Below are 23,939 nucleotides of genomic sequence, written 5' to 3' on the forward strand. Positions count from 1 at the left end.
AGGGGGAAAGAGGAGGAGGAGGGGTAGAGAGATGGAGAAGAAAAGAAGGAATGGGGAGGGAGTTGGGCCTGTAATCCCAGAGATTGCGCCATTGCACTCCAGCCTGGGTGACAGAGAGAAACCTTGTTTTCAACAACAACAACAACAAAAAAAATTAAAGCCGGGCGCGGAGGCTTATGCCTGTAATCCCAGCACTTTAGGAGACCGAGGCGGCGGATCACCTAAGGTAGGGAGTTCAAGACCAGCCTGATCAACATGGAGAAACCCCGTTTCTACTAAAAATACAAAAAAAAAAAAAAAAAAAAAAAAAAAACCAAGGCGTGGTGGCGCATCCCTGTAATCCCAGCTACTCGGCAGGCTGAGGCAGGAGAATCGCTTGAACCCGGGAGGCGGAGGTTGCAGTGAGGCAAGATCGCGCCATTGCACTCCAGCCTGGGCAACAAGGACAAAACTCCGTCTCCAAAAAAAAAAAAAAAAAGGAAAAAGAAGAAGAGAAGAAAAAACACACAGTTCGGGAGCCCAAGGGCCATGTCTGTCTTACTTACCACTGAATCCGTGACCAGCACAGGGCCAGGAACAAAGAAAGCATCAACAATCCTTTTTTTTTTTTTTTTTTTTTTGAGTCGCAGTCTCTGTCACCCAGGCTGAAGTGCATCACAGTTCACTGCAGCCTGGACACCCCAGGCCCAGGTGATCCTCCCACCTTAGCCACGCCAGTAGCTGGGACCCCAGACACTGGTCACCACACCAGACATTTTAAAAAATATTTTTTGGGAGGGGTTCTCACTGTGTTGCCCAGGCTGGTCTCAAACTTCTGGCTTCAAGAGGTCCTCCCACCTCAGACCCCAACTGCTGGGTTTACAGACATGAGCCACAGCACCTGCTAATTTTTCTTAAACACATAAATGAACATAAAATTCTAACAATGTTATTAATATTCTGAGGAAGGAACTGACAAAAGGTTCCACTCCCCATGGGAGGAAAAGACCAGCACGTCATATGAAGAATTACAAAAAATGGTAGAAATGACTGGAGAGGCCAAGCCTGGATGAGACTGGGGTGGGGACAGGTGGGGGACGAGGGGTGCCACCCTCAGATCTTTACAAGTCTGTCATGGGCAAGAGGGCGTAGGAGTCTCACAGCCCCACTGGGGAGAATCGGGACCATTGGTGGCATTACACGAAGAGAATGGGACTTCCTATGTAAAAGAACAAGCAACTCCACGCGATGCTGTGAGGCTAGTGCTGCGAGTCCCTGAGGTGCGCAATTCCCGTGCGACCGCGGGTGGGAAACACCGAAGCCAAAAACCCCACTACGGCCCTTTAGTTGAAGGCGTCGTCTGATTGGTGGTAGTTTGGCGGGAACCCGAGCACGCCGAACAAAGGAAGTGACGTCAGAAGTCGCGCACTTGACGAGGGTGGAATCACGCGGCGCTGCGTCGCGGTAGTATTGCTCTGATTGGTTGATTTCTTGCGATACCGCCCTGCCAGCTCTTTGCTTCCGCTAGTGCGGAGGGTTTTGCCCTTCGTAAAGATGGCCGCGCAGGCTTTTGGAGCCAACTGGGAGTGCAGTGTGCGTTTTTTGGAGCATGGGCAGAGAAGACAGGAAGAAGCGTAGCATTCGTGAGCACCGATTGGCTGAAGCGAGAAGCTCCCCGGGAGCTGACTGGCTCCGTCATTCGCTGGAAGGAGTTTGTGGCGCCAGAGAAAAGTAGCTAGAGCGGCGCAGTAGCGGCCGCGTTCTGTGGTTTTCCGTGATTCCCCCAGACCCGAACCTTCTCGGCCTTTTTGCGGAAAATCGCGACCAAGATGTGGAACAGTAATGATGGGGGTGCGGGGTGGAGGAGGAAGAGAATCGCAGGAGGTTTTAGCAAGAGGGAGAGCCTGGGGTCCGAGAGGCGTGTGGCAGCCGGAGAGGAAGGCCGGGAGCGGAGCTGGGGCGTTTGGGGGTCGCAGGAAGGCGGCGAGGAAGGTTAGGGAGACGCGGGCAGTATTTGGAGGGGCGAAGCCTCGGGGAGCCTGCAGGTTTCTCGGAGGCGCGGGACGTGGCACAGGCACTAATCCTGTTGTTCAAAACAGGTGGATTCGAAAGCTATGGCAGCTCCTCATATGGGGGAGCCGGCGGCTACACGCAGTCCCCGGGGGGCTTTGGATCGCCCGCACCTTCTCAGGCCGAAAAGAAATCAGTAGGTTGAAAGGAGTATTTGGTTTTGTTTTATCCTGTCCTGAAGCCCCTAAGTCATCTATGACAGAAACTTTATGCTTTGAAGGAAGATTTCAACATGAACTGATGCGATAATGATCTATTATTATCCGCATCTCTCATAATTAAGTGTGTAAGTTTCAGAAATGAAATCTTGCCAAATTTTGCACCTCCTGTTGCCCTGGCTTTTCCCCTCATTGGCTTTATTTTGAAATTGATCAGTGTAGCTAATGAGTCAGTCTTGTGTGAATGCTCTCAACTTGTTTTTTTTTATTTTCTTTTTTTTTTCTTTTTCTTTTTTTTTTTTGAGACGGAGTCTCCCTCTGTCGCCCAGGCTGGAGTGCAGTGGCCCGATCTCGGCTCACCGCAACCTCGGCCTCCCAGGTTCAAGGGATTCTCTTGCTTCAGCCTCCCGAGTAGCTGGAATTACAGGCATGTGCCACCATGCCCGGCTAACTTTGTGCTTTTAGTAGAGACAGGGTTTCTCTATGTTGGTCAGGCTTGTCTCCAACTCCTGACCTGAGATTATCCGCCCGCCTCGACCTCCCAAAGTGTTGGGATTACAGGCATGAGCCGCCGAGCCCGGCCCAAAGTCGCTTTTAAATTAAATGTGAGGGGACTTCAAGAGTGTGGTCTTGGCCGGGCGGGTTGGCTCAAGCCTGTAATCCCAGCACTTTGGGAGGCCGAGACGGGCAGATCACGAGGTCAGGAGATCGAGACCATCCTGGCTAACACGGTGAAACCCCGTCTCTACTAAAAAAATACAAAATCTAGCCGGGCGAGGTGGCGGGCGCCTGTAGTCCCAGCTACTCCGGAGGCTGAGGCAGGAGAATGGCGTAAACCCGGGAGGCGGAGCTTGCAGTGAGCTGAGATCCGGCCACTGCACTCCAGCCCAGGCGACAGAGCGAGACTCCGTCTCAAAAAAAAAAAAAAAGAGTGTGGTCTTTGGGCCGGCCGCGGTGACTCACGCCCGTAATCCCAGCACTTTGGGAGGCTGAGGCAGGTGGATCACCTGAGATCAGGAGTTCTTGACCAGCCTTGCCAACATGGTGAAACCTGGTCTCTACTAAAAATACAAAAATTAGCCAGGCGTGGTGCGGGTGCCTGTAATCCCAGCTACTAGGGAGGCTGAGGCAGGAGAATTGCTTGAAGAACACGGGGACTCCAGAATCCGTGATTTCAGGAAAGCATCTTGAAGGCTGTGGCCCCTGGTTTTTCTCATCTGATGATACTAGTAGTACTCATATCACAGGGTGGTTCTGAGAATTGACAAGTAAGGCATTGTGTAGGAAAACAATCTATAGAAAGCTGTCTAAACGTTGATTAGTCACTCAGAAATGAGTTTGTCTTTTTTCTTTTTTTTGAGACAGGATCTCTGTCTGCCAGGCTGGAGAGCAGTGGCGCGTGATCACAGCTCACGGCAGCTTGGACCTCCAGGCCTCAAGTGATCATCCCACCTCAGCCTCCCTAACAGCTCGGACTACATATATGCACTGCCGTGTCAGGCTAATTTTTGTGGTTTTTTTTAGGGGTAGGGTTTGGCCATGTTGGCCAGGCTGGTCTCAAACTCCTAGCCTCAATCCACCTGCCTCAGCCTCCCAAAGTGCTGAGATTACAGGTGTGAGCCACCACTCCCAGCTGAGTTTGCATTTAACAATTGCAATTTCATTCTATAAATGTGGGGTTAATTTGACTTCTCTTTAGGAGTCACTCAGATGTGTTAAGAATCAGTGTGAGCAGGTTAAAAAATTCATTGATATTCTGGTATATTTGGACATTGCTTTATAACTTTCTTTTTTTTTTTTGAGACGGAGTCTCGCTCTGTCGCCCAGGCTGGAGTGTAGTGGTGTGATCTCGGCTCACTGCAACCCCCGCCTCCCGGGTTCACGCCATTCTCCTGCCTCAGTCTCCCAAGTAGCTGGGACTACAGGCGCCCACCACCATGCCCGGCTAATTTTTTGTATTTTTTTAGTAGAGATGGTGTTGCGCCATAGTAACCATTCACCAGGATGGTCTCGATCTCTTGACCTTGTGATCCATCTGCCTCGGCCTCCCAAAGTGCTGGGATTACATGCATGAGCCACCGCGCCTGGCCACTTTGTAACTTTCATATAAATTATTTTACATAATTCTGTAAGGAATTTGTTGTTTATTCCAGCATACAGCAGAGACTCAGGTATATTAAGGGACTGCCTAAGCTTACATAGCTAATAAGGAACTAGAATCAGACAGTACACACATGATGCTGAACAAATCCAACATCTGATGAGCAACAACTCCCTGTTGTAGTTTTCTCTCTCCTAGAAGATCTCAAGGGACTTTAATTCTCTATTTTGATTTTCTTGAGATCGTGAAGGAGAAAACAAGGTAGATGATTGGTTCTCATCTTTTCTTCCCAAGCTTAACTATTTTTCTCCATTCTGATTGTTAGAATTTTTATGTCATAATTCCTAAAAGCTGGGTATTAAGATAGCTTTTCAGAGAATAATGCTTGTAAATTGGAGACTCAATCCCAGTCTCTGGATTTTATTTTTCTTTTTGTGGAGACTATGTTGCCCAGGCTGGTCTCAAACTCTTGGGCTAAAGCAATCCTCCCACCCCTGCCTCCCATGGTGCTGGTATTACAGGCGTGAGCCACCATGCCTGGACAATCTTTTGTTTTATTTTATTTTTTTGAAACAGAGTCTTGCTCTGTTGCCCAGGCTGGAGTGCAGTGGAACGGTCTCAGCTCACTGCAACCTCCACCTCCTGGGTTCAAGCGATTCTCCTGCTTCAGCCCCCTCAAGTAGCTGGGACTACAGGCGCATGCCACCATGCCTGGCCAATTTTTGTATTTTCAGTCAAGATGGGGTTTTGCCACGTTGATCAGGCTGGTCTCAAACTCCTGATGTCAGACGATCCGCTCTTCTTGGCCTCCCAAAGTGTTGGGATTACAGGCATGAGATACTGTGCCTGGCCTTGTTTTGTTTTTAAATCTAGTATTTTCCACAGTTAAAAGTTAGGTGAATGCCCTATTCTTTTTTTCTTTTAAAATTGAGACGGAGTCTCACTTTCACCCCCACTGGAGTGCAGTGGTACAGTCATAGCTTACTGCAGACTCTTAACTCCAGGAGTCAAGGGATCCTCCCACCTCAGCCTCCCAAGTAGCTAGGATTACAGGTGTGCAGCACCATCCCTGGTTGATAAAAACTCTATCCAAAATGTTTCCTTTTGATTATATATTTGTTCAATGTGATTGAACCATGTGAAGTTTCAAATAGTGACCCATTTTTAATCTGTAATAATGGTACCTTCATGAAGTACTGTCAGAGTAGCCTGTAATTCATAATCAGCTATGAAAATTTTTTTAGTCTGAAAATGTTTTTTTTTCAGAATTAAGCATACTTATATTGACATTCTGTGAACCTCTTCGGAGCAAACTAGGAATTCCTTGCGATCAATTCCTACACAAAATATGTGCTCAATAAAAAATAAATACTTGATTTGAGATGAATTTGAAGGCATTGTTAACATCTCAACTGTTACCCATATGTAACTTTTTTACCTGAGAGGTAATAATATTTGTCAAACATCCACTGCATGCAGAGATTGGTATTAGCACTTCGTATATATTATGTGTCTCATTTACAACTGAAGAGGTATATATACCCAGTTTTCAGAAAAGGTGGTCCTGTGTCCAGGGCTTTGGAGCTGGGGTTTGAGCATAGGTCTATAGGACTCTGGCTCCAAACCTCATGTTCTTGCCACTTTACCTTACTGGTCTTAAGTTTTCTTATGCTGAAGATACGATGAACATCTCAGCTGTGATAGGTAAAAACAGAAATATAGTAGTTTGTGAGAGGTAAATCCTGGGACCCCTGCAAATTTTAAAACTATAAATATTAACATAGCATGTAACTTTACCTATAAAATATCATAAAGTAAAATTGAAAAACAGTTGATCCCGTCACATTGTTATTAAAAGCTATTGCAGATATAAAGAATGAGGAACAATAGCTAATATAATAATAGCTAACATTTGTTATTGAGTACTGTGTGCTGGGTAGTATTCTGAGTCCTTACCATGTAGTTAATTTTTGTAATTTATCATTCCTAGTTTTGCAGATGAGGAAACCAAGGTACAAATGGGTTAATAAATGTGACCAAGAGCAACTGCTTTTTTTTTTTTTTTTTTTTTTGAGGAGAGTCTGTTGCCCAGACTGGAGTGCAGTGGCAAGATCTTGGCTCACTGCAACCTCCACCTCCCGAGTTCAAGTGATTCTCCTGCCTCAGCCTCCCCAGTAGCTGGGATTACAGGCACACACCACCACACCTGGCTAATTTTTTTTTTAATTTTTAGTAGAGACAGGGTTTCGCCATGTTGGCCAGGCTTGATCTCAACTCCTGACCTCAAATGATCCGCCCGCCTCGGCCTTGGGATTACAGGCATTAGCCACCACGCCTGGCCAAGCAACTGCTCTTGAGAATAGAGCCACAGTCTTAACCCTCAAGCTTGGCTGCTGCCTTTTGTGGCATATGTGCCAGCGGTTGACTGAGCTTGTTTTATCCTTTTGCGGCAGTACTCACCGTTCAAAATCATGCTTCAGCAAAGTGAAATATTGGCAGTGTCATGGATGTTCAGGTCAGAGTTACAACTGCTAAATCCATAAAGGCCAAGAGTCTACTGTGTTCTAAGTCTTCCATGCAGTACAGGTATTGGTCCACTTCCTCTTGGCTTCTGACAGGAAGAGCTCTCATTGTTTTTCTGCCTTGTACATACTCCCTTCAGGAGACTGGGAGTACGCACTTGCCCTCAGCCTGTTACCTGCTACTTTTTCACTGTTGAAATTCTCATGCTTCAGAGTTCAGCCTAAAGCCTCCCTCTTTTGCCAGTAAGTTTTTCTGAGGTCCCACATGGCACATTTTGTTTTATGGTATATCAAGATCAGGTTTATTGTTTACCTTTGTACCTCCCCTAGATTAGGAATATGTTGAGGGTAAATCCTGTCCCATTGTATTCATCTTTATGTCACCCAGACTACCTCTTGCCACTGGTAGGCAAAAATAAGTTTACACTGTTGTGTGGCTGGTTTAAGATATGATTTGGGCCTGGTGCAGTGGCTCATGCCTGTAATCCCAACATTTTGGGAGGCCAAGGTGGGCAGATTGCCTGAGGTCAGGAGTTCGAGACCAGCCTGGCCAACATGGCAAAACCCCATCTCTAGAAAAAATACAAAAATTAGCTGGGTGTGGTGGCATGCACCTATAATCCCAGCTACCTGGGGGACTGAGACAGGAGACTTGCTTGAACCCAGGAGACGGAAGTGAGCCGAGATTGCTCCACCACACTCCAGCCTGGGCAACAGAATGAGACTCCATCTCAAAAAAAAAGGATATGATTTGAGTGTACTCACTAGATACTGTTCTGTCTACCCTATCCTGCCTCTTCCCCCTAAGATGTCCAACATGAGTCCAGCACAGTGGCTTATGCCTGTAATCCTAACACTTTGGGAGGCTAAGGTGGGAGGATCACTTGAGACCAAGAGTTTAAGACCAGCCTGGGCAACATAGCAAAGCCCCATCTCTACAAAAAAAAAAAATGTTTTTTTAATTGACTGGGTGTGGTGGTGTGCCTATAGTCCCATCTTCTCAGGAGACTGTTGCAGGAAGATTGCTTGAGCCCGTGAGTTTGAGGCTGCAGTGAGCTATAATCATGCCTCTGCACTCCAGCCTGAGTGACAGAACAAGACCCCATCTCAAAATATAAAATGTGGCCAAGGGCGGTGGCTCACACCTGTAATCCCAGCACTTTGGGAGACTGAGGTGGGCAGATCACCTGAGGTCAAGCGTTCCAGACCAGCCTGGCCAACATGGAGAAACCCCGTCTCTACTAAAAATGCAAAATGCTGGCACACACATATAGTCCCAGCTACTCAGGAGGCTGAGCCAGGAGAATCGCTTGAGCCCGGGAGGCAGAGGTTGCGGTGAGCTGAGATTGCGCTATTGCACGCCAGCCTGGGCAACAGGAGCGAAACTCTGTCTCAAAAAAAAAAAGTTAAAAAGCTGTCCAACATGCCCGAGCTCTTATTCCATTTCCCCAGGAGCTCCATTTGATTGTCAAAAAATCTGTCCTACAAGAACCTATTCTTCTACCTTTTATAGTTCATCACAAGACCTACAAGCAATTCCAAAGTTCTGTCTCCATTAGTCATTTCTCAAACCTTTTCGCAATACCATCTCATTTTGTCAGTGACCTGAACAGCAGCACCAGCCTGTCTACACCCTAAAGCTGGGGTTTCCTCTTGAAGGTCTGTTCTGGCAGCAGCAGGTCGTTCTTCCTTATCCTGTCCCCCACTCTGACATAACTCATTTTGGTGAATTCTCAGGGCAACACATGTATTCAGCAGGAACTCTGGAGTTAGACAAACCTGGGTTTGGATTCTAAAAGTGTGATATTGGTTTGCTATATGGCCTTGGTTTCCATCTCTCTGAAGCAAAGATAATGAGATTTGTTTTGAAATTCAATGTTCTAATATATTTAAAGTACTTGGCACATGGCAGGTGAGTGGTATGGTAGTTATTACTTTCTTAATTTAATTTTGCATGCTTTTTCTTTTTAGAGAGCCCGAGCCCAGCACATTGTACCCTGTACTATATCTCAGCTGCTTTCTGCTACTTTGGTTGATGAAGTGTTCAGAATTGGGAATGTTGAGATTTCACAGGTATGTCAAATAATTTGTGAAGGAATCACTTACTCATAATAAAGAATGAAATAAGACTACGTTTAAAAATACAAAAATATAGCCTTGGTTTCAGGGGAAACAGCCTTTTTTTTTCTTTCTTCTAACCTAGGTCACTATTGTGGGGATCATCAGACATGCAGAGAAGGCTCCAACCAACATTGTTTACAAAATAGATGACATGACAGCTGCACCCATGGACGTTCGCCAGTGGGTTGACACAGATGTAAGTGGCTGGTTTTGAATCATGATGGGGTTACTTTGGAACTGTGGAGATGTTGAACTTTTTTAGTCTTTTTAAAGTTTTTTCTTACAAAAATAATACAAAAGACATCAAAGACAGATACCCTAAAGTGAAAGATTAATAGATTTGATTATATACCTTCCCGGTATACCAAAAATAGAATTAAAAGTCAAATGACAGGAGACAGTAGAATGTTAAGTTCCAATAGAACAAAGGTGTTTTTTTTTTTTTTTTTTTGAGACGGAGTCTCACTCTGTCGCCCAGGCTGGAGTGCAGTGGCCAGATCTCAGCTCACTGCAAGCTCTGCCTCCCGGGTTCACGCCATTCTCCTGCCTCAGCCTCCCGAGTAGCTGGGACTACAGGCGCCCGCCACCTCGCCCGGCTAGTTTTTTCTATTTTTTAGTAGAGACGGGGTTTCACAGTGTTAGCCAGGATGGTCTCGATCTTCTGACCTCGTGATCCGCCCGTCTCGGCCTCCCAAAGTGCTGGGATTACAGGCTTGAGCCACCGCGCCCGGCCACAAAGGTGTTTTTTGTTGTTGTTGTTGTTGTGTTGAGACAGTCTTACTCTGTCGCCCAGGCAGTACAGTGGTGGGATCTCGGCTCACTACAACCTCCGCCTCCCGGGCTCAAGCGATTCTCTGCCTCAGCTTCCCAAGTAGCTGGGATTACAGGCACCCGCCACCATGCCTGGCTAATTTTTGTATTTTTAGTAGAGACGGGGTTTCACCATCTTGGTCAGGCTGGTCTTGAACTCCTGACCTTGTGATCCACCCGCCGTGGCCTCCCAAAGCTCTGGGATTACAGGCTTGAGCCACCGCGCCCAGGCCCTGCTTTTTTTGTTGTTGAGACAGAATCTTGCGCTGTTGCCCAGGCTGGAGTGCAGTGGCGCAATCTCAGCTCACTGCAACCTCTGCGTCCCAAGTTCAAGCAATTCTCCTGCCTTAGCCTCCCAAGTAGCTGGGATTACAGGCGCCTGCCACCACACCTGACTAATTTTTTGTATTTTTAGTAGAGATGGGGTTTCGCCATGTTGGCCAGGCTAGTTTCAAACTCCTGACCTCAGATGATCCACCCACCTCAGCCTCTCAAAGTGATTGGATTACAGGCTTGAACCCTCACGCCCGGCCTAGAACAAAGATTTTTATCTTGGTCACCACTGTAGCCTTAGCACCTAGAGCAGTGCTAGTCACATAGTGGTCCTAGAATAAATATTGTTTAAATGAACGCCGAAAATACTTGCAACATATTACAAACATTTAAATTTTAATTAATAAAAGCTCCTTTTGGCCTGGCATGGTGGATCACTAGAGGTCAGGAGTTCGAGACCAGCCTGGCCAACATGGCGAAACCCATCTCTACTAAAAACTATAAAAACTTAGCCAGGCGTGGTGGTGGGCGCCTGTAATTCCAACTACTCGGGAGGCTGAGGCAAGAGAATTGCTTGAACCAGGAGGCAGGGGTTGCAGTGAAACTGAGATTGTGCCACTGTACTCTAGCCTGGGTGACACACTGAGACTGTCTTAACAAAAAAAAGAAAAGCTCTTTTTTGTTGTTTCTGGTTTTGAGTTTTGTTTTGTTTGTTGTTGTTGTTGTTTGAGAAAGTCTCACTTTGTCTCCAAGGCTGGAGTGCAGTAACTCAATCTCAGCTCACTGCAACCTCCACCTTTTTGGTTCAGGCAACCCTCCTGCCTCACCTTCCTGAATAGCTGAGATTACAAGTTTGTGGCATCATGCCTGGCTAATTTTTATATTTTTACTAGAGAGAGGGTTTTACCCTGTTGGCCAAGCTGTTCTCAAACTCCTGACTTCAAGTCATCTGCCCACCGTGGCCTCCCAAAGTTCTGGGATTACAGGCTTGAGCCACTGCGCCCAGCCAAAAAGCTCTTATAAAACCAGAAAACCACTGCACCTTAGAAAAATGAGCAAACAAGATGCACAGATAATTCATAAAAGACAGTAGAAATGGTAGTGGCAGTAACTAAAGCAGGCTTAACAAACATTGAGATGTCATTTTTAGCTTAGGTTTGCAAAGAAAACAAAGAATGACAATGTCTAGTTCTAGTAAGAGCAGCAGCTACCACACAGTGCCCTAGATTAGTAGTAGGCACTTAATAAATACTGAGTGATTTGTTATTGTCCAAGAAAGTAGGCTTATAGCGTGAGTATAAATTGGTGTAACCTTTCTCAAACATCAGCTTGTATCAAAAGCATCAGTCATAAAAATGGTGACCTAACGGCCGGGTGCAGTGGCTCACGCCTGTAATCCCAGCACTTTGGGAGGCTGAGGTGGACAGATCACAAGGTCAGGAGATCGAGACCATCCTGGCTTACACAGTAAAACCCCATCTCTACTAAAAATACAAAAAATTAGCCGAGCATGGTGGCAGGTACCTGTAGTCCCAGCTACTCGGTAGGCTGAGGCAGGAGAATGGCGTGAACCCAGGAGGCGGAGCTTACAGTGAGCCAAGATCACGCCACTGCACTCCAGCCTGGGAGACAGAGCGAGACTCAGTCTCAAAAAAAAAAAAAATGGTGACCTAGCAAAACTCCATGACTTAGGAGTTTACATCAAGGAAAGAATTAAAGACACGTACAAAGATTTAGACCAGTGAAGTGGTCACGCCTGTAATCCCGGCACTTTGGGAAGCCAAGGCAGGCAGATCACCTGAGGTAAGGAGTTCAAATCCAGCCTGGCCAACATGGTGAAACTCCGTCTCCTAAAAATACAAAAATTAGCCGGGTGTGGTTGTGCGTACCTATAATCCCAGCTACTCGACTCTGGAGGCTGAGGCAGGAGAATTACTTGAACCTGGGAGGCGGAGGTTGCAGTAAGCCGAGATCATGCCACTGTACTCTAGTCTGGGCAACAGAGCAACACTCTGTCTCAAAATAAATAAATAAAAATAAAGCGATCTCAAAATACTAGCAATAAAGGATTATTAAGTAAACCATGACATGTTTATAACATACTACAAATGATATAGAAAAGCGTGTATTGTCACAAAGAAGTATTTGCCATAAATTGTTGAGAAAAGCGTATTACAATATGGTATGCAGGATTTGACCCAATTTTTACACAGCAGCATGTGTATATAAGTGTCTTTATAAACATGGATAAAATAGATTGAAATACAGTATATACTTGTTATCCTTTTATATTTTTAATTGTGCAGAAGACCTCTTGGTGTTTTGTATTTTGTTTTTGAAATACATTCATTACACAAAATTTGGATAATAAAGACTATTTTAGGCCGGGCATGGTGGCTCACGCCCATAATCCCTGCACTTTGGGAAGCCAATGCGGGCGGGTCACCTGAAGTCAGAAGTTTGAAACCAGCCTGGCCAACATGGTGAAACTCCATCTCTACTAATAATACAAAAATGAGGCGGGCACCTGTAATCCCAGCTACGCAGAAGCTGAGGCAGGAAAATTGCTTGAACCTAGGAGGCAGAGGTTGCAGTGAGCCAAGATCGCGCCACTGCACTACAGCCTGGGCAACAGAGTGAGACTCTGACTCAAAAAAAAAGACCGTTTTCCTTCAAAAACCACAAGTTACCATAGAGAAATAACTTGGTAGTTACGTAATTTTTTAATTTTTTGCTTCTCAGAAAAATAAAGGATAATTCATTCAGCAGTTATTGTTGGAGTACCAATTCTGAACCAGACTGTGCCTGGTTCCAGGTATAAAAAGAATGAAGTAGACACAGTCCCTGCCATCAAGCAGGGAGGTAGATACTGTGGATACATAATACTACATGTTCATACAAAATGCACTATACTTGCTTATAAAACATTTTAAAAATCACCTGAAATCTCATGTCCCTTAAAGAACTGTTATAACACATGTTGGGAAATATCCTTTCAGACATCTGTCTCTGCCTATATGTACATACAGATGTCCACATACCTCTTTTACTGTAAAAGGGATAATATGCTATGCAACTGCTAAGTAATTTGCTCTTTTCACTAAAAATTATGTTGTGGAACTGATTTTTTTTTTTTTGAAATGGGGTTTTGCTCTTGTTGCCCAGCCTGGAGTTGCCAGGCTTGTTGCAATGGCACGATCTCCAGCTCACCGCACCCTCTGCCTCCCGGGTTCAAGCAATTCTCCTGCCTCAGCCTCCCGAGTAGCTGGGATTACAGGCATGTGCCACCACACCCAGCTAATTTTGTATTTTGTAGAGACGGGGTTTCTCCATGTTTGTCAGGATGGTCTCAAACTCCCAACCTCAGGTGATTGCCCACCTCAGCCTCCCAGAGGGCTAGGATTATAGGCATGAACCACAGGCCCTCTTTTTTTTTAAATAGAGACAAGGTCTTGGCTTGCTGCCTAGACTGGCCTCAAAGCTGGGCTCAAGTGATCCTTTGACCTTAACCTCCGAAGTAGCTGAACTATAGACTGATGCCACCATGCCTGGTGAGGAACCGATTTTTTTTTTTTCAGACTGAGTCTCACTCTGTCATCCAGGCTGGAGTGCATTGGCGCAATCTTGGCTCACTGTAACCTCTGCTTCTCAGGTTCAAACGATTCTCCTGCCTCAGCCTCCCGAGTAGCTGGGATTACAGGTGTGCACCACCACACCTGGCTAATTTCTGTATTTTTAGTAGAGATGGGGTTTCAACATGTTGGCCAGGCTGGTCTCGAACTCCTGACCTCAGGTGAACCACCTGCCTCGGCCTCCCAAAGTCCTGGGATTATAGGCTTGAGCCACCATGGCCCAGCCAGGAACTGATTTTTTAATGTTATCTGTAAAGATTTACATTTATCATTTTAAATGACCACCTATTCCATTTGTAAGAATACATCATTCCTTACTTAACGGTAGACCCAATCAGGGAACAACATTTAGCTTCTTTTCAGTCGTTCTCCATTATACACAATGCACCAGTGAGTATCTTTGCATACATTTCTTCATGATTATAAAATAATCATAAGGCTGGACGCCGCGGCTCACGCCTGTAATTCCAGCACTTTGGGAGGCCAAGGCAGGCGGATCACCTGACATCAGGAGCTCAAGACCAGCCCGGCCAACATGGTGAAACCCCATCTCAACTAAAAATACAAAATTAGCCAGGCATGGTGGCGCACACCTATAATCCCAGCTACTTGGGAGACTGAGTCAGGAGAATCACTTGAACCCGGGAGGCAGAGATTGCAGTGAGCCAAGATCGTGCCATTGCATTCAGCCTGGGCAACAAGAGCAAAACCCCATCTCAAAAAAATAAAATAATCGTAAGATATATTCCTAAAAGTAGGTTTTCTGGGGGGAAATACACACTTGACTTTTTTTTTTAACATCTTAATTTTTGCATTTTTGTACTGTCTTCTATAAAGGTACTGGTTTACACTTAAATCATGCATGAGAGTGCCCAGTTAGTTTCCATCCCATCCTCCATACCCTTTCTAACAATGGGTTTTTTTGTTTGTTGTTGTCGGGTTTTTTGGGGGTTTTCTGGTTTTTTTTGTTTTTTTTTTGAGGTGGAGTTTCGCTCTTGTTGCCCAGGCTAGAGTGCAATGGCGCAATCTCGGCTCACTGCAACCTCTGCCTCCCAGGTTCAAGCAATTCTCCTGCCTCAGCCTCCCGAGTAGCTGGGATGCACCACCACGCCCGGCTAATTTTGTATTTTTAGTAGAGACGGGGTTTCTCCATGCTGAGGCTGGTCTCTAACTCCTGACCTCAGGTGATACTCCTGCCTCGGCCTCCCAAAGTGCTGGGATTACAGACGTGAGCCACCACACCCGGCCTAACAATGAGTTTTTGTCTTAAATTTTTGCCAGTATGATAGTCGTTTTAAAAAATAGTCTTTTTGACCAGGTGTGGTGGCTCATGCCTGTAATCCTGGGACTTTGGGGAGGCCAAGACGAGTGGATCACCTGAGGTCAGGAGTTTGAGACCAGCCTGGCCAACATGGTGAAACCCCATCTCTACTAAAAATTAAAAAATTAGCCTGGCATGGTGGTGCGTGCCTGTAACCCCAGCTACTCGGGAGGCTGAGGCGGGAGAATCGCTTGAACCTGTGAGGCAGAGGTTGCAATGAGCTGAAATCGTGCCACTGCACTCCAGGCTGGGTGACAGAGCAAGACACTTTGTCTCAAAAAAAAAAAATCAGCTAATGTATTTTTCTTATAAATAATGTTTGCATATTCTAGGAAACTGATAAAGAAATATTAAAATAGTTTGTAATTATCCTAGTCAACCATTAAACAGTTTAGTGTGTATTGTCTCAAATGGGAAATCAGCTTTTTTCCATGTATCATGACTTGTTTTTCCAGACAGTAAACAGAATTCTGTGTTATCATTTGCAACAGTGTGGAGTATCCTACTATATAGAAATGTGTACTTTATGTTGGATATTTAGGTTGTTTTAAAATTTTTAATATTCTGTACTATGATAAATGTAAATCTTAATGCATGTTCTTAATTACTTCCTTAAATTCCCAGAATTAGAATTGCTTTGCCAATAAGTACATCCACCAGAAAATTGTGTGCCTGTGGGGCGTGGTGGCGGGCGCCTGTAATCCCAGCTACAGGGGAAGCTGAGGCAGGAGAATCACTCAAACCCTCCCTTGGGAGGGGAGGTTGCAGCGAGCCAAGATCATGCCACTGCACTCCAGTCTGGGCAACAGAGCAAGACTCCCTCACAAAAAAAAAAAGAAAATTGTGTGCCTAAGAGCTTGAATGAGAGTATCATAATTGTTTGCTTTTTTATGATGTACTATAGAACTTTGGAACCGAGAATTACCTTTAGAGATATTTTTATTCTAATTCCTGGTTTTATAAAAAAGAAAGTTGTGGGGCCGGGCGCGGTGGCTCAAGCCTGTAATCCCAGCACTTTGGGAGGCCGAGACGGGCGGATCACAAGGTCAGGAGATCAAGACCATCCTGGCTAACACGGTGAAACCCCGTCTCTACTAAAAAATACAAAAAAACTAGCCGGGCGAGGTGGCGGGCGCCTGTAGTCCCAGCTACTGGGGAGGCTGAGGCAGGAGAATGGCGTGAACCCAGGTGGCGGAGCTTGCAGTGAGCTGAGATCCGGCCACTGCACTCCAGCCTGGGCGACAGAGTGAGACTCCAAAAAAAAAAAAAAAAAAAAAAAAAAGAAAGTTGTAAAAGGCAGGGCAAACTCCTTAATGCCATTTTAGGATCCTTTAACTCTTCTACTTTATAACTTTCTCTTTCTATACATAATATAGAAATGTTAAAGAGGCTTTCACCAGCATCACTAAAACCTTAATGACATGTTTGTATTTTATGTTAGGATGCCAGCAGTGAAAATACTGTGGTTCCTCCAGAAACATATGTGAAAGTGGCAGGCCACCTGAGATCTTTTCAGGTAAAGTCAGAATAAAATAGCAGTTAAAGTGTTTTTGCATGAAGCATTTTCTAGATTCATGTCATGGCTTTTGGATAGTTAAAATACTTAAGTCCCCTGTTTAATGGGCAGTTTTCTTACTCTCTTCTTCAAAAGGAAATAATTCTTCTTTCTTTCTATTATTATTTTTTTTAACCCTAACATGAAACTGACAGAATAGTAAAGAAAGAACAGAATCTCCTTCTACAATTGCCATCTGTGGCGTTCATTAGTTGGAGAAAGGAGAACACTAGATTCGGAGTCAGGAGTCTAGATTTTGCTCCGTTATGCAACCGTGGGGAAATTATTAATGTCACTTAGCTATTAATTTTAGTGTTTTTCTCCTCATGTTTGACCATATTTGGATTACCTCTGAGAGTATATAACATTTTTCTCATATTAGCAAAATATTAATATTATAACCAAGAAAAGCGCCACAATGTTGACCTGAAATTAATGTATGTTCATATTTTATTCACCTTTTTTTCTTCATTTTAATAGAACAAAAAGAGCCTGGTAGCCTTTAAGATCATGCCCCTGGAGGATATGAATGAGTTCACCACACATATTCTGGAAGTGATCAATGCACACATGGTACTAAGCAAAGCCAGCAGCCAGGTGAGTAGCCTCACTTTCCTAGCTTTTTCTCTTCCCTGGAAGAACACAGGTTAGTTTTGTGTTCCAGCTTTGATTTCCTTGACATTTTGAAGGTCGAGCCAGAGAAAGACATCACTAAGTCCTCAGAACACTTTCTCCATTAGCTTTGTCCCTGTATTTTATTCTAGATGAAACACTGATGTTTCTCTCAGAATTAAGAGTTCCTCTGACTCCACTGGCCTGGACAGCTGAGGCCTGTGACAACCCTTAGGTGTAGACATGTAATTATAGGCTGAGCTCTTAGCTCCAAGGATTGTCAGTGCATATTCAGAGAGTAGCTCCCTTCAGGACAGCATTTTGCTGTCTTCCTTCCAACTTACTGGCTAAGTAGGAAAAATTATGTAGTATTATTTTTTCCCTGAGATTACATTTATTGGTTCGTATTGAAATTTCTCCATAGTATTTTCCATTGTGTGAATTAACTTTGTCAAGTCCATCTAGGACCACGCAAAAGGTTTGTTGACTCTAGTATTAGAAAGCCCTCAGGGCCGGGTGTGATGGTTCATGGCCTGAAATCCCAGCGCTTTGGGAGGCTGGTATGGGGGCATCACTTGAGCCCAGTTCGAGACACTACCCTGGGTAACATAGGGAGACCGTGTCTCTACAAAAAAAATTAAAGAATTCGATGGGCTACTTGGGAGGCTGAGTTTGGGAGATCACTTAAGCCCAGGGGGTCAAGGCTGCATTGAGCTGTGATTGTGCTACTCACTGCAGCCTAGGCAACAGAGCAACTTTGTCTCAAAAAATAAATACAGAAAAAGAAAAATATTTATTGCACCTACTTTGATTTGATAGTCCCAATCATTCTAGTCCCCATTCGAGTATAGCAGTGAACACGATATACTTACATTCTTGGGAGAAACAAGCAATAAACAAAAAATATATATAATTTTAGGTAGCTATATAGGTGCTCTGAAGTAAATAAAGCAAAATAGGAGAAGAGGGTGATGGAGGGAACCAAGAATGGTACAATTTTAGATGGGGAAGAACATTCCAAACCAGAGGGACTAGGAAGTGCAAGAAGCAGGAGGGTGGAGTAAGCGTGACATCTCTGAAACCAGTAAGGCCAGAGTCTGGAGTGAAGCAAATGACAGGGGAGAGGGAGAGGGTTGTAGGCAAGGAGGCAGGGCCCAGATTTTGTGGGGCTTTGGAGGCCATGATAAAGATTGCCTTTATTCAAATGTTTAAAATTTTGTTTATTTGGGGGTTTTTTTGTTTTTGTTTTTGTTTTTTTTGAGATAGAGTCTCGCTCTGTCACCCAGGCTGGAGTGCAGTGCCGCGATCTCAGCTCACTGCAAGCTCCGCCTCCCAGGTTCACGCCATTCTCCTGCCTCAATCTCCCGAGTAGCTGGGACCACAGGCGTCCACCACCATGCTTGGCTAATTTTTGTATTTTTAGTAGAGAAGGGGTTTCACCGTGTTAGCCAGGATGATCTCAATCTTCTGACCTTGTGATCTGCCTGCCTCAGCCTCCCAAAGTGCTGGGATTACAGGCATGAGCCACTGTGCCCAGCCCTATTTTTTTTTTTTTTTTTTTTTTTTTTTTTTGAGACAGAGTTTCATTCTGTCACCCAGGCTGGAGTGCAATGATGTGATCTCAGCTAACTGCTGCCTCCGCCTCTCGGGTTCAAGTGATTCTCCTGTCTCAGCTTCCCCAGTATCTGGGATTACAGGTGCGCACTACCCCACCGAGCTAATTTTTGTATTTTTAGTAGAGACAGGGTTTCACCATGTTGGCATCCAGTTAGCAATCCGGCTGGCAGTGAGGATTTGTGGCCTAGGAGGTGGTCTGGGATGACATCCTGGGGACTCTGTCAGCCTTTTGGGAGACAGATAGAAGAGGCTAATGAGGGATACTGAGAAGGTTCAGTTTGAGAGTCAGATGGAGAACCAGAAGAATGTGGTATCAAGAAGCCCAGGGAGGAACACATTTCAAGAGGATTGTGGTCAGCAGTGTCTGCTTCTGAGAGGTCAAGTATTAGGAGGACTGAAAGAGACTTTTTGATAATTGGTTGAAAAGTCTTTGGTGACTTTGGTGAACAGTTTCAGAGGTGTACTTGGGGAGAACCCAAATATGGTGGGTTGAGGAGTGACTGGGGAGAAAGGAAATGAAAATAGTGATTGCAGAGCATTTTAAGAATTTGTTTTAAAAAAAGGAAAGAGAGAGGACGATAGGGACTGTGTCTCCTTTTCTCTGCCTGTGATGCTTCATGCCTATAGACACTCAGTGAATGCTTGAGTGATTGGGCCACACGGATACCAAAATAGCAGACTCTGGGTAATTTCTTCTCACTACTACTCTTCTCTGGTTCCTCTCACATCAGAAACAAAAGGAGCCAAGAAGATCTGTCTCTTTTTGATATTTATGTGCTTCGGGGAGTTACTTTATCTTCCTATGAAATACTCATTAGATAATAGCTGTCCATTCCAATGTAAGCAGTGTTACTGGGAAACTGTTTATCAATTGTTTTTTCTTAGCTGCTTAACAAGCTATTTGAAGTTGTAAAGACTGTTTAACTTGATGGATTTTCTAATAGTGTTAACTTATTTCTTAATTCAGCCCTCAGCAGGGAGAGCACCTATCAGCAATCCAGGAATGAGTGAAGCAGGGAACTTCGGTGGGAATAGCTTCATGCCAGCAAATGGCCTCACTGTGGCCCAAAACCAGGTAGACTCCACCAGAGTGGCTTCAGAAATACAAAACACAGACAGTCTTAAATTTTGTTATTTCCCTGATGAGCTAAGATTGTTTGAATACCTGGTTTATTTCTTTCCTATAAAGGGACTCAGGTTTGCAAAGGGGAGGCTGATCCAAAATAATTGTGAAAATCTTTCTGATTTGAATCTTTAGGTATTGAATTTGATTAAGGCTTGTCCAAGACCTGAAGGGTTGAACTTTCAGGATCTCAAGAACCAGCTGAAACACATGTCTGTATCTTCAATCAAGTAAGTATTTGATTTTCATGAGCTCAGGCTCTAGAATTGTACCTGTTTCACCTCACAAGGGTTTCCTGACAGCGAGAAGTGAGTTTTAAAAGTAAAACTTGGCAGCCAGGCATGGTGGCTCACGCCTGTAATCTCAGCACTTTGGGAGGCCGAGGCGGGTGGATCACCTGAAGTGAGCAGTTCAAGACCAGCCTGGCCAACATGGTGAAAACCCCGTCTCTACTAAAAATACAAAAATTAGCCGGGCGTGGTGGCACTCAACGATCACACCGCTGCGCTCCAGCCTGGGTGACAGAGCGAGATTCCATCTCAAAAAAAAGTAAAAGTTTGCCAGGCACTAGCTCATGCCTATAGTTCTAGCATGTTGGGAGGCTGAGGTGGGCAGATTGCTTAAACTCAGGAGTTCAAGACCAGCCTGGGCAACGTGGCAAAACCTTGTCTCTACAAAAACAATAAAAACAAATTAGCCGGGCACAGTGGCGCATGCCTGTAGTCCCCACTACCCAGGAGGCTGAAGTGGGAGGATCACTTGAGCCCAGAAAGTTGAGGCTGCAGTGAGCCATCACTGTGCCACTGCACTCCATCCTGGATGACAGAGTGAGACTGTCACACAAAAACAACTTAACTGCAACCCTGGTGGCAGAATGGAAATTGTTCAGCTATGGAAAAACAGGAAAAAGACTATGCGCCAAAATGGTGCTACCCATCACATCACTTATTCAGCAAATTGTTTCATTCAGCAGACACTAAGGACCATTATATGTAAGGGATATATAATAATTCTGAGCAAATAGTTGACCTGATTTCCTTATGGGATTTAGACTGGAGGAGGGAAGTCCTTAGCTCCTGGTCCTCAGGTGTACAGTCCTGTTGCTGTTACTGTCCCCATTGTGGACATGAGTGTATTAGGCTATCTGGACCTTATTAAACAACCAGTCCTTCCAACACCCTTATCCTGATTCCATCTTAGACAAGCAGCCTCCTGATTGCAGTGTAGTAAACCAGTCAAACACACTGACTTACGGTGCTTGTGATAGTTATTTGTTACTGTAAATCAATTGACCTGCCAGGCCTAGATAGAAAAGGAATACTCAGGACTAATTCCATTTCCTGTCCTGTAAAATAAGGATAATTCCTATCTCAGAGTTACTGTGCTGATGAGGTAGAGAACTGCTGTCACTTAGGTGCTCTGTAGATTGTGGCTATTAAATACGTTACTGACACTAACCCTGAGGACCTTGAAGGGTTTGAAGGTTTCAATGTTTCCTTTGCTTCCCACAACTTTACTTCCCAGAGGGGGACCAAAGGGATTTCAGTGTGTGGCTGGAAAAGGGGACTTTTAAATGACAGCTCTTTTTTTTTTTTTTTTTTTTTTTTTGAGACGAGTCTCGCATCTGTCGCCCAGTGCTTGGATGGTCAGCTGGGCCCGGATCTCGGCTCACTGCAAGCTCCGCCTCCCGGGTTTAACACGCCATCTCCTGCTCAGCCCTCCCAGTAGCTGGATACTGGCGCCGCCACTCGCCACCGGGCTAGTTTTTGTATTCTTTTAGAGGACGGCGGTTTCGCCGTGCTTAGGTAGGTTGGTCCTGATCTCCTGACCTCGCGATCCACCCGTCTCGGCCTCCCAAGGTGCTGGCATTACAGGCTTGAGCACCGCCCGCCAAGACAGCTCTTTTTACTAAGAGATTTTGTGTGCAGGTGTGACTACAGCTTTAGATCCTTGTTTTCCTGCTTAGACTGTATTTAAGTGAGGCCCTGTTGTCTTTCCTTTACACAGTTTGGGAGAGGGATCCAAGATAGTCCTAATAGCCAGTGTCTCCATGAATAAGCTCTGTTTTGCTATTTTACTGGCATTTCTCCCTGTGAGAGCTTTCTATGTGCAAAATACTTGTGAATTCTTAGCTAAGGTGGAAAGTTGGAAGATAAGCGAAGTTTGCATATTTGGCCATATCCAAAAGGCAATTTCCTTCTGAATTGGCCTGAAAATGACTTCTTTTATTTTTTTCTTTCTTTCTAGGCAAGCTGTGGATTTTCTGAGCAATGAGGGGCACATCTATTCTACTGTGGATGATGACCATTTTAAATCCACAGATGCAGAATAACTGGATCTAATTGGGTACCTGAGATATTTTACAGCTGGACCTAGTTTCACAATCTGTTGTCTCCGGCTCTGCATATGTTTGGCCACGTGGCTTCTAGGAAGTAGGTTTCATCTATCAAAGGTCTCCTCTGACATCCTTTTGAAACTTACTGCTCTTCTGTTTTGTTTTGTTTTGTTTTGTTTGAAGCTCAGAGGGAGATGGGCAATTGACAGGGATGCAATCTAGGGTGGGATTTCTTGAGGAAGTTACAAATAAGCTTGTTACCACATCAAGATAGATGGAATTGGAAGGATGCTACCAGGAGAGTACTTACATAGTGCTCGGGAGTTCCTCTTCTTAAAATGTTTGCTGCTGAATGATGAGCAGGACCAGGGCCTTGTAGGCAGAGCCCTAGCCGAGAAACCGGCTGGCCTCTGCCTGTTTTTGTTTCCCACTTTGGTTGTGTGGCATTACTTTCAGAATTGCACTTTCCTGCTTGTCATGACTGCTTGACACACTTGTCATGACTTGTGTTTCTGTGAACATGAAGTTCTGCGGTGGTAGCCTCCAGGGGCAGAGGAAAGGAAGAAGTGTTACTGCGTTTTGTACAAAATAAGTACATTCATATGTTTAATAAAACAGTTCTATTGTAGTAACTTGTAAAAATGTTCTCATTTTTTCTTTCTGAGCAGTGTAATGACTACTTTATCATCTGAGGCAGTGTAACATAGTGAAACTTGGATTTGAATTCTGGCCTTCCCACTTTGTAGTTAGAATCTTGAGCAGGCTATGTCAGCTCTGAGACAAAAAGAAAACGACGTCATTTCCCCTGGGTTTGTTATGAAGATTGAATAAAACACATAGTCTGTAAAGCGTCTACATCTAGCATTGCCACTTAAAGGGATTATAGAATGGACCTTAATGTTAACTCTTTGGCAGTGTGTGATCATGTAACTGAATCAAATAGCTACCCATTTGGCCTCAAGACGAGACTTTCCAAAAGCCTATGGTCATTTTTTGGCCAACTTCATCAGCTGTTTCTTACAGAAAAAGAAACTAGTTCAGATGTTTTTGACAACTCCTGAAAGTAATCTACATCTTGAATAAAAGAACCAATTTTGAGATAAAGTTAGTGAGGTGTAACATCCAAATAATTCTCTGCTTTAGGCTGGGCGCAGTGGCTCACACGTGTAATTCCAACACTTTGGGAGGCCAAGGCAGGAGGATCAAGAAATCGAGACCATTCTGGCCAACATGGTGAAACCCCGTCTCTACTAAAAATACCAAAAAAAAAAAAAAAGAATTCTCTGCTTTAACTCTTTCTAAATGAGATCTAGCAGCTGTGTAGAGAAGGCCCCACCTTATTATTTTTTTTTTTTGAGACAGAGTCTCGCTCTGTCACCCAGGCTGGAGTGCAGTGGCCGGATCTCAGCTCACTGCAAGTTCTGCCTCCCGTGTTCAAGTGATTCTCCTGCCTCAGTCTCCCGAGGAGCTGGGAATACAGGCACCCGCCACCACGCCCGGATAATTTTTGTATTTTTAGTAGAGACGGGGTTTCACCGTGTTAGCCAGGATGGGTCTCAATCTCTTGACCTCATGATCCACCCACCTTGGCCTCCCAAAGTGCTGGGATTACAGGCGTGAGCGACCGTGCCTGACCAGTTTTTTTTTTTATATAAAAATCAGATGACGGCTGGGCGCGGTGGCTCAAGCCTGTAATCCCAGCACTTTGGG

At 44.8% G+C, this 23,939-nt stretch overlaps 1 protein-coding gene across 1 annotated transcript; it reads left to right on the plus strand.

Moving 5' to 3' along the window:
• The first annotated feature begins 1,509 nt into the window (after positions 1 to 1,509).
• RPA2 (replication protein A2) lies at positions 1,510 to 22,871 on the plus strand. The gene is given in 10 exon segments (XM_017856436.1): positions 1,510 to 1,654; positions 1,656 to 1,818; positions 2,079 to 2,185; positions 8,802 to 8,903; positions 9,034 to 9,147; positions 16,429 to 16,503; positions 17,023 to 17,139; positions 19,739 to 19,846; positions 20,030 to 20,124; positions 22,142 to 22,871. Coding segments are annotated over 10 exon segments (1,032 nt in total). The 5' UTR covers positions 1,510 to 1,588; the 3' UTR covers positions 22,227 to 22,871.
• The last annotated feature ends 1,068 nt before the right edge of the window (positions 22,872 to 23,939 follow it).

This window comes from Rhinopithecus bieti, unplaced genomic scaffold (genome assembly GCF_001698545.2).
Source record: "Rhinopithecus bieti isolate Rb0 unplaced genomic scaffold, ASM169854v2 scaffold_41082, whole genome shotgun sequence".
NCBI lineage: Eukaryota > Metazoa > Chordata > Mammalia > Primates > Cercopithecidae > Rhinopithecus > Rhinopithecus bieti.